At 31.3% G+C, this 11343-nt stretch overlaps 1 protein-coding gene across 6 annotated transcripts in view; it reads left to right on the forward strand.

Moving 5' to 3' along the window:
* Window positions 1–11026, forward strand: part of LOC134723721 (Fanconi anemia group D2 protein-like) — a 114800-nt gene extending 103774 nt beyond the window's left edge. For all 6 annotated transcript variants that reach the window (XM_063587308.1, XM_063587292.1, XM_063587274.1 and 3 more), the window contains exons 34-41: window positions 378–477; window positions 1760–1976; window positions 2627–2698; window positions 3427–3465; window positions 5012–5161; window positions 5791–5937; window positions 9126–9215; window positions 10267–11026. In XM_063587308.1, the coding sequence (XP_063443378.1) occupies window positions 378–477; window positions 1760–1976; window positions 2627–2698; window positions 3427–3465; window positions 5012–5161; window positions 5791–5937; window positions 9126–9215; window positions 10267–10353 (902 nt within the window). In that variant the 3' untranslated portion in view covers window positions 10354–11026. The remainder of the gene's footprint in view (window positions 1–377; window positions 478–1759; window positions 1977–2626; window positions 2699–3426; window positions 3466–5011; window positions 5162–5790; window positions 5938–9125; window positions 9216–10266) is intronic.
* The last annotated feature ends 317 nt before the right edge of the window (window positions 11027–11343 follow it).

Consider the following 11343-nt stretch of genomic DNA (forward strand, 5'->3'; position numbering starts at 1 on the left):
CATGAGCGATTAATTTTTGGGACTCACAAGGAAAAACAATGCAAATTTAAATTGTTGTCACCTTTCTTTTAATAATACAGAAATATTGCGGAAATAAATCTCTGCAAAGTCGAAAATCAAACATCAAACTGTGATTTAAAGTATCCACTTTTTACAGTATACCGAATCAACTTTGAGATTTGGTGAGTTTATCCATTTCTCAGATACTTATAGCAAAAGTCAACATATTTTGTGTTTGGAAAAAATATAAGGTGTACATCTTCATTGACACCTGGTCCTTTTGACCCTAACCTCATTTCATGGACAAGTAATCAATTTTATTTACCCCGGTACTGTTTTGCAGATACTGTGCCAATTTTCTAAATTTATTTTAACAGCAAACATTTGTGAGGAATTTTTGAAAAGAGAGTGGATGTCTGCAGATGGACAAAAGGAAAAAGGTGTAAAATATAATGAAAATTTACAGATAATAATTAGGTAAGAATAGAATTGCACTTTACAAATGCATTAGTTCTTATTCTATTAAATATTTATGACGATATTCAGATAAGGGGATGATCGCATTCTGAAACATTGAAACATTTTGAAACATTTTATTTCACTAAAGGCCTCACACAAGACATGATAGTACAGCAATATAACACATAAGAAATAATGCATGAACAAACACATTTACAAATGCATGAATAAATGGGAAGGTAAATATGTTCTGTAAACTGACATTACAATTTTACAGAACTGAGCTAAGCCAACAAGAAATTTTTTTTTATTGCTGTTCATTAAATCAGAGAAACTCATAGTATTCTTCACTTTACAAATATCTGCTGGTAAAAATTTCAGTCATTCAGGTTTAAAGAAAGTACATCATATATGTAATGAAATTCATCTCCTAGCACATTTCTGTTACGTAAATCACATATTCTTTCTGATCTATCAATGCTATAAAATCTATCACATTCAATAGTAAACCTATGACTACTGCACCAAACTTAGACTTGTACATTCTATAATTTAAACATTTTGATGTCCTGTTCAGGAATTGGGGCTATATGAGTTATTCCCCTTCCTTTTTTCGGTGTTGTAATGGACAGCATATCTGAGATGCAAATTTTTCCTAGATACATACAATATATGTCTGAATTTCTGAAGCACTGAATGTATTTTTACTTCAACCATGATTTTACCAAACTATTATAATATTAGATATATTTGTCTATTGAAGACATAAAACAATTTTGTAACATATTCTCACCGTTGCACATCATTGCAACTAAAGGTTCTGCTTATAGGCTAAGACACTATTAAATGATTGAATAATAATTTGTCAAAACCAGTCTGAAATTTTATTTTTTTTACAGAATTTTTGCAATTTTTCTTTTTTATTATACCCCCACTTTGAAAAAAAGGGGGGTATACTGTTTTACCTCTGTCTGTCCTTCCGTCAGTCCATCAGTCTGTCAGTTCCATGAATATTTTTCGTCACATTTTTCTCAGGAACTACACTACCAGGATTTCTGAAATTTGGTTTCAGGCTTTATATAAGTCAGCTATACCGTGTGATGCGTTTTCAGATTCATCACTCGACAACTTCCTGTTTACCGAATACTTACATATTTTTACACTTTTAACATTATCCAGTTGCGACGGGGGTATAATCAATGAGCAGTAGCTCACAGTTTCACTTTTTATTTATCTATTTAAAACCAGATTTATTAGGTGAGTACAAATATTGTACCTTTGTCATGACATTTTTTTACAGAGCATTCATGGTGTACTCAGATGACCCATTATCAGCAGCTGAAACCATAGCAACCAAAGGAATGCCTGAGCTCTTGGAAACAGATAAAAATGGCTGCTCTGCCACCTTTCCCACATTAAATAGATCATCCTTTTCAACCTTCTACAGAGTTATGTTTAATCAGTTGATTGATTGTATCAAAACTATGGCACCAGCTAAGCAGACAGATTCTAGAGAGGTATAATAAAAAAAAGTTAGAATTCTTAATTTTTTAAAATCTAATCTAAATTTGCATGTTGCATTTCCATGGAGATTATATCCCCTATCATGGTTTATTGACTTTGAAATGTTTGCATTGTTAAAATTAGTGTTTAGAGGGAACCACTATGACGTATTTGGTATGGAGTTGTATTGGTTTAACTATGAAAATTTAATAAAGGCGTGACCAGTTTTTTAATACACAGGTCCTTGTGTATTTCTCCCACTTTGGAATCCGATGCGAGCCACAAATGTATGTAAAATTTTGCCAAAATCTGTGACATTGCCATTATACTGTTCCTTAACCTTAACTTGTCTTCGGCAATTGGACAGCTGTAACTGTTGAACCTTGATGTGTATTTGATATTCGCGGCTTGACATTAAGCTGTATTAATCAATCAGATGAGGAAATGTCACTTCTTCCCTTTGATAACTATATCTATTCGTTTATTTATGTGCATACAATAGATCAGCTCTGTAGACATGTTAAAACTGAATCACCTTTTACTGTGCACTTATGTCAAGTTTTGAGTTTCATAAGATTTTCTATATAAACTAACAAGAATTAGATTTTTTCAGGAATTTATTTAATTCTGTGTAGTTATTGGTTTAAAGTATTCTCTGTTTTAGGTGAAAATAGACAAGCTACTACAGTGGAATCAAGCTGTCAGAATATTACATATCCATATAAATTTGATAAAGGTTTGTACCTAAAAAAATATATAACAAACACTGAAGACAAAACATTTTTATAATCTGACCTTATTTGTAAGTGGAAATTGGAAGGCATTACAATTTTGTGAGCTCTTTTATAAATATGTTTATTATAACAGCTTATAAACAGATATTTTCAATTTTGAATTCAGAATGATATCAATGTATCTGTTACCAAGAGTTATTAGGGCCCTGTCGAATGGAGGGGCACCCTTTAGTGATCAGTCTGTCTGTTCATAACAAAATGTGTCCATTTTATATCTAGAGAACCGTTAGGATTTCATACTTTATACTTGACATGTATATTAACCAACACCAGAGGATGTGTCATAATATATGTCCAAATTTCTAGGTCAACAGGTCTAGGTCAAAAACTTGTTTCAGTTGACAACCCCATTTCCTATTGTAAAGATCTTGTCTGCTCTACATCTTGAGAACTTAAGATTTCAAAGTTTATACTTGACATGTATATTAACCAACACCAGAGGGGGTGTCATAATATATGTACAATTTTTATAGGTCAGAGGTCAAGGTCAACTTGTTTTAGTTGACATCCTCATGTTAGATGGTAAAGACACAATTATTTCGCCACACGTTACTCACAGCGGGGCCCACAGAGATGGTTCCAATGATGTCTACTTCCTTTTATGTATGATTATAGTTAATTTTACAATGTATATCAAAATAATTGCAAATTGTTTTTCTTCTGTTTCTAGGCATTTGATGGAAGAGGAAATGTTACATCAGCATTAAAGGTATATGCAATGCTTATATTTAACTTAAACATATAGATTTTATGATAATATACTTTTTTAGGTAAAGATTGCATGAAATACAATATCATCAAAACCTTATGGTGCTGACTTGATATCTAAATTGTCCAAGGCTTATCACTATCTTTTTGATGTGCAAAATATAGTGCATTGATCATAACATTCTATACATCTTATCCATGCATTCCCTGAAATTTAATGATGTAATATATGATCAAATATTCAAGGCACAAAATAATGGTACACTTGTCAAGAAAATTACAAAACGTTTGCAAGATGCAGGAATCTAATATCTGTTCTAAAAATATAAATGATGTTCATCTTTTTAAAAAAATTGGAGTTATCTTCCTTTGTCTAGAATTGCTGTTTTCGAAATCAACTACAACCAACAAAATATTTAATTTTACTTCCCACTGACAAATTGAAGCAATATTTACCATTCAGTGCTTACAAGCACTTTGATTAGGTATATATGGTCAGATCATATGTTTTCATAGGTCATATGAATTTGTACTATGCATGATTCTCACAAATCACTAAAAAATAATTAGTGAGACCTGAAAAAAATATGTACACAGACTGAAAGTTGAGCTTCTAGACTTGAAATTTATATTGAAACCTTGTTATCCTTGATCTATGAATGCATGAATAATTTATTTCAGGCATACTAATTTATCTTTTATTAGCTTTTGACATAAGATACATTACTCAGAATAAAATACCACTAGACATAAAGCAAATAATTATCAATGAATAGTATACTGTGGTCTCATTTATTTTTGTAGATTGCTGAAAATCTCCTTTTTCATGGATATATGATTTAGAGTTATTATGACAGATTCTGTATACAATCCTATAGAAAATTCTTAATTCAGTGATAATTTAAAGTGATGGTTCCCCATTACACTTGAAACCACAAAAATTGGTATCCAAATGAAAAAAAAAAAAAAAAAGTCCACAGTAGTATGAATGTAGAAAACAAAACAAAAATGAAAACATATGCAGATAAAAAAGAAGTTAAAAGAAATACATGTAGATGATTTTGGTTTCCTGTCTAAACTTAAGGTGGTAACTAACACGACAGGGAGATAACTCTGTAAAGTCCGCTAAACGTTTTAATTACGTTGTGTTGTAAAAGAAATATTAAGCTTCTCAATGATCAAAATTGGTGTTTGTCAAATTGCTATATAACCAGTGTAATTTTTATGACAAAACGGTTGGTTCAAAATTTTAAAAAAAAATTATATTTTTGTTAAACTTTGACAAAATTTTATGAAAATTAAACGAGCCAAATTAATTTTAGTGAAAGTGTTGGGTACCACCTTAATAGTAATAATTGATTGCTCTGATCACTGACTAGAGGCTTTACTAGAGTTGTATGATAGATTTCATCAATTTAGTAAAGAAAATATCAAAAACAGTCTTCAGTTTCATAAAGAATCTTAACCGATTGCAATTTTAGTTCTTAAATAAATTTTAAATGTATTGTATTCTTTTCACTGAAGTTTGCCTTGTATTTCTATTTTAGTGTGGAAGACAGTTTATAGAGATATTTCTGAGACAAGGCATGCCATTACTGGACACCATGTTCCGTACAAACCGAGAGGATGTACAAGGATTACTGAAAAATCTACAGATTAGTACCAGATATCTACATCATATGTGTGGACATTCAAAGGTAAGACCAAAATTATAACTGACCCTAATTTATGAGAGTGGACACTAACCTTTTTCACTGAAAATTGGGCAAATTATATTCTTACTAGTATTGTTGTTGACAGCAAATATCTCTTATCTAAATTGCTAGCTAAATGCTTAAAATGGTCAACAATTATTCTGTAAAAAATACAGTAAACATATCTGACTGACGAAAAACAAATTTGACAAATGGCAGCTAACAGCAAATACAGGCAAATGCATTACTTAATCTAATCCTTTGACTAGAATAATCTATTTCGTTGTCTATTTTTAAAATAACTGGAGAGAGGTAACTAGGAAATCTATAAATGAGTACTGTAAGTGACACCTTCTTCAGAGTTAGCGAAATCTTTTTTCCCCTGGTGGTTCTTGAAGATAATCTGCTGGTCCTCACTATTAATCTATTGAAAAATACTCAACTTGTATTCCTATGCAAAATTTTGGTGGTGAAATCCTGAGGAACGACACTTTTTGCGAACTCTGCTTCTTCACATGTTTGGACATTCTTATGTTCATAAAAATGAATATCTACACAAAATTACCAGATACAAGGACAAGTAATAAATCCTGAGTATAGATTGAATAATGTTTGTATTTCTAAATTTTCAGATAATGAAAGATGTATGTCTTACAAACTTGGTACCATTGATGAAGAAATGTTTGGAAGCTTTTGTATATCGTGTCAAGGCTATGCTGACTATGAATAAATGTTTAGAAGCCTTCTGGTTAGGAAACCTGAAAAACAGAGATTTACAGGTAAAAACATTCTAGGTATTTCTAAAGAGTTTTTAGGTCTTACAAGTAGTATTACCCAATACAATATCTGAAGACATTCTTTTCGCAAAAATTTCACATAAAACAACTCAGATACAATATGATACACTAAGAGGATAAATGGAAACACCAAAAATATTAACAGCATTGAAACCCTCCATTCATTAAATACAGATATTATTGTGTGCATATGTTCCGGACCATATGAGTATTTGGACCATACGCGTATGGTCATGACCATATGCGTATACTGATATGGTCCGACCGTACGCGTATGGTCGGACCATATGAGTATAATAAGCGTTTGGTTATTAACGGGCCGGACCATATGAGTATTTGGACCATATAGGTATATATATTTTTATACATTATTAACGTTTCAATAATACAAAAACTTTATCTAAAAAAACAGTGATGGTTTAAAACATGACAATTTTTTTAAATTTTATAATCCAAAAAACTACGTAAAAATTTAATATTGATGCCATTAGTTTTCATTGCTAGTTACATTCATGCATATTGGTTTGGATGACATTCACTTCCACACGGTATCATAGCTTTTTGCATTTGCAAGAAATTTGTGCACGATCTTTTTCATTTACACATTTTGTTTGCGAGTGAAAAACAATAAAATTGAGAATGGAAATGGGGAATGTGTCAAAGAGACAACAACCCGACCAAAATAAAAAACAACAGCTGAAGGTCACCAACAGGTCTTCAATGTAGCGAGAAATTCCCGCACCCGGAGGCGTCCTTCAGCTGGCCCCTAAACAAATATATACTAGTTCAGTGATAATGAACGCCATACTAATTTCCAAATTGTACACAAGAAACTAATATAAAAATAATACAAGACTAACAAAGGCCAGAGGCTCCTGACTTGGGACAGGCGCAAAAATGCGGCGGGGTTAAACATGTTTGTGAGATCTCAACCCTCCCCCTATACCTCTAACAAATGTAGAAAAATAAACGCATAACAATACACACATTAAAATTCAGTTCAAGAGAAGTCCGAGTCTGATGTCAGAAGATGTAACCAAAGAAAATAAACAAAATGACAATAATACATAAATAACAACAGACTACTAGCAGTTAACTGACATGCCAGCTCCAGACTTCAATTAAACTGACTGAAAGATTATGATTTCATCATATGAACCTCAGGCACAATCCTTCCCGTTAGGGGTTTAGTATCATACCATCATAACATATATGAGCCTTTTTTGCAGCTGCATACAGTGATACCGAGGTCTTTGGCAATTCTGATGTCTACGGTGTTTTTAAGAAGCTCTAGATCTCAAATATCGTAAAATAACTGCAATACACCATCTTCACAACACAACTTAAACAAACTAATAGTATGCTACTTTCCAGTGACTTCTTATGTAACAGTTCATTAAGAAATTTTTGGAATTTAATTTTTTAGTCGACATATTGCCATTTACTCGTAATAACAAATCGGTAATGACCATCGGTATAAAATGTGTTTACTTTAAATTTGACAATTAAGTAAAATTAACTATGTGAAACTTCTTATTTTTATTTAGCTTATCTTTTTATTATAATATAATGATAAAATTACCTATATGATAGCGTATTTTGAATGAACGGTCATACCATATGAAGAGTTTAGAAGTATTAAAAATAAACTGTAACAGAGTGTTAATTACCCCGACCATACGAGTATGGTCGGACCATATGAGTATATACCCATATGGTCATGACCATACGCGTTTGGTCCAAATACTCATATGGTCCGGAACACATATATTATTACGGTTTTGTCATTTTAGACTTATTTGTTATTTTATTTTTTGCAATATTGGGGAAAATCCTGTTTAATTGATATAAAAAAAAATCAAATTGCAAGTTTGAATGATTGCAATTATAACCTTGTTGCATTTTTCGCAATAATCAAAACAATTCAATAATTTCTGAATTTACAATGGTTTAGTTATATTTGACTATAACACACCCGTGATATCGCGGGTCCATGACTGAATTAAAGTAAATAACAATGCGTAAGCCTTATTTTAGTATTGGTATTATCATCTGATAAAGTCATACCGATTATAAGATACACAGTTTTCTCTCTGCTTTCAAGATATTTCTGTTTGAACCCGTCGACCTGGAACTTGTGAATTATTGGTATTTATCAATTTTTTTGGAAAACAAAAGGTCCTGGAATGGAGTATTTTTAAATCAACAGCATTATAAATAAAGTTGAATTCTTGTATTCGCTGTTTACGTCATGCCCGCTAACAAAATGAAAAATGTACCTATACGCTTTATTTTAAGTCCAGATTTTTAGTATTCATATTGTTATCTTAGAAAGTCTTACTGATTAAAATACTACAATAGGCAACACTTTGACAATGATTGAATTTAGGAGTGTCAACCCTGTGATTATGACCCGTTTGCCTAATACATCTTTTGGTGGTGCGCCTGTCAAATGCGGAACGTACAGATAAGGTAATAGGTAACAGCCAGGTGAATATACTATTGGTATCGGTATCGGACTCGACCTGGAACTTGTTAATTATTGGCAATATTAATTATGTGGAAAACAAAAGGGTCTGGAGTGGTGTAATTTTTAATCTACACCATTGCCCTATATTAGTTATATATAAAGTTGAATTCTTTGATTTGTCGTTTTTACCTGATGACGGCTGACAAATTGGACCTCGTAATTTTAGTATTATAGATATTCACTTGTTGCTTTGGTATATTCCTTTTAGAGATATTATTTGGCTCTGCTCTCTTGGTCACAGTCCATTGAATTTTAAAATATTGCCTATAAAATGGTTAAGTGTTGCTATTTAAATTTCTTCAACATTTGCATTGTATATACTAGAATAAATTACACACAGACAAGACATATCTCTGGGTCAACAGTTTATTGAAGATTAGTTTTATTATGGAAGAATGTGAGATGAAGTATTTTGTATTATAGTGCTACAAGCTTGTGTATTATTTTTCATGGCCACATTCTAATTTTCAAACCACAATTTCAAATTAATAGTTCAGATTGATTGAAATCACATTTTGTAAATGATATAAACTTATCTGTACTTCTCTTAAAACAATTGTATTTCTGCTTCATAAAACTTTTTCCTATTTAAAAAAAATAATTTTAGTTTTTGAAAGTTTATAAAAACAATATTTTCCAGGGTGAAGAGATTTTATCCCAGACTTCCGCTACCACTGACCAGGGCAGTGATGATGAGGCTCCAGAGGAAGACCAAGAAGAAAGTGATGTTGTAAGTTCTTTGATTTTAGTACAGAAGTGTTAGACATGAAAAGATGGATTGATTCCATGATATGTACTTTAATATGCGTTTTAAAACCAATCTGGCTGCTTTTCCTGTTTATCAGCTAATTGTAATAATCTTTTATGAACCCATTATTAAATTAATGAGACATTATTTACATTATTTCCAGACTGAAATAACATTTATATAGACATCTTATGTTAATACCCTCAAGTTAAATTTCCTAAGTGTAGTTGAGGATAACAATTTGTCCTTGTCATGATTTCCAATCAAGCTTTCTTGCCTTTACATGTAATGCAGTGGCAATGGAAGCAAGCTCAGTGTACTCCCTGGACACTTTATTTAGCATCCCTGTAAACAGTGAAAATTGAAATACCATCATGTTTCTAAAATTTATAGCATCACATCCATAAAACATATCTATAAGAAAACCAATTCAGATAGCATCACATTCAAGAAATATAGCATCACATTACCATGATGCTAAAAGGCCCTGGTGGGAACACTGATTAGCTCACCATGAGTGTGGGAGAATGTGGGTTTGATCCCAGCTTGGTCAAAATAAAGACAAGAAAATTGGAATTTGCTGCTTATCTGCCAAGTATGCCATATTTATGAGTTAGAGCAAAAACTGGTTGCCTTAGAGTCAGAATATCATGTCCAGATAGAAGTGAGCTAGCAGTAAAAAATCTTGTTGAGAATATTAGTCTAGAAAAAAGCAGGATACATATTTGTAACCTTCACAATCTTGTTATTCCTAACATACATTCAATATTTGCCACTTTAAATTAAACACAAACCCATCTATCCATCCTTTTGAATACCAAGACCTATGGAATTAAAATCAACTGAATGCTGCTGTATAATAACATGCGTTTATATATATAATTTTAATTGTCATAATACTAAATGATGGATTAGCATCCTTCTTCAGTGAAATCTATTGTTTGTTGCTGTTAAAGTATGGATATTTAGGTAACTTAAGGAAATTAATTTTTGATGTCTGTCTTTTAAACTTTTGATGTTTCATTGGTTGTAGGAAATGGATAACCAAAGTGAGGCTGGAGATCAGACCAATCAGGATGGAGATGATAGTGATGGACAATCCTGCAGTGAAACTTTCTAATGAATGGACTGTTGCTGTTGTGCGAATTATTCAAAGAAAATAAAAGTTCACATGTCAAAAGATGAAATAATTCAAAGATGATCTCTTTGCTCACAAAAACAGATTAACTAGTTATAAAGATATTACCTTGAGAATAAGATGTTAATGGATCTAAAATGTTTTAAGAAAATTGATGAATTTAAAGTTGGTCTTTGAAGACATGAATTGAACTTTATAATAGGATAATGTATAATTTTTGCATGTGTATGGAGGGTATCTCAAAAAGATTTCAGGGCTAAAGTTAAATTTTGAACCCTCCAAAATTTGTGGAGTTACTTGTATATTGATTTATATTGAAATCAAGATTATGGGCATTTCAATGTTTCAGATCTACTGCATATATATTGAATTATGACATATAAATTTAGAGAATTTGAAGGAAATTTATATAACAAATGTGTTTAATTATAGTTTTTTTCAATTGTATGAAATCTCCAAATTTTGATTGCAATTTTTTTAATTTTTTTTGTTGTGAAATAAAAACTGCATTGACAGAAATTGAAGAGAGCAAAAAGAAATAAGATTTTTTTCTGAATGGGTAGGAGACAGAAAAAGTTGAAAATACTACAATATTCTGAAAATGTCTTAAAAAGTGTTATGGACCATTACATTTTTAGCTAAATATATATATAAAACAAAAGTTTCAAAAATAAAGGAGTAGGTTCAGTAAGACCCCTTTGTGGCCCAAAAATATAGCAGTTTTAGAAAATTGTCAATATGCAATCGTTAAGATATTTATTGAAAAGTAGAATGTTTCTGCTACATAAATATGAGCTGTTTTTTACAATACTATGCACATATATCAAGTACTAGCATCATTAAGTCGTGCTAAATTACTGAAATCTTCACAATTTTAGCATTTTAGTTAAATTTTAGACGGTTCCCCTCATAAATGGAAGTTGACGCATTAGTGTTCTTCCATAATATTGAAAGGTAAGTTGTATTTGATGA

The sequence above is a fragment of the Mytilus trossulus genome, chromosome 1, assembly GCF_036588685.1.
Source record: "Mytilus trossulus isolate FHL-02 chromosome 1, PNRI_Mtr1.1.1.hap1, whole genome shotgun sequence".
NCBI lineage: Eukaryota > Metazoa > Mollusca > Bivalvia > Mytilida > Mytilidae > Mytilus > Mytilus trossulus.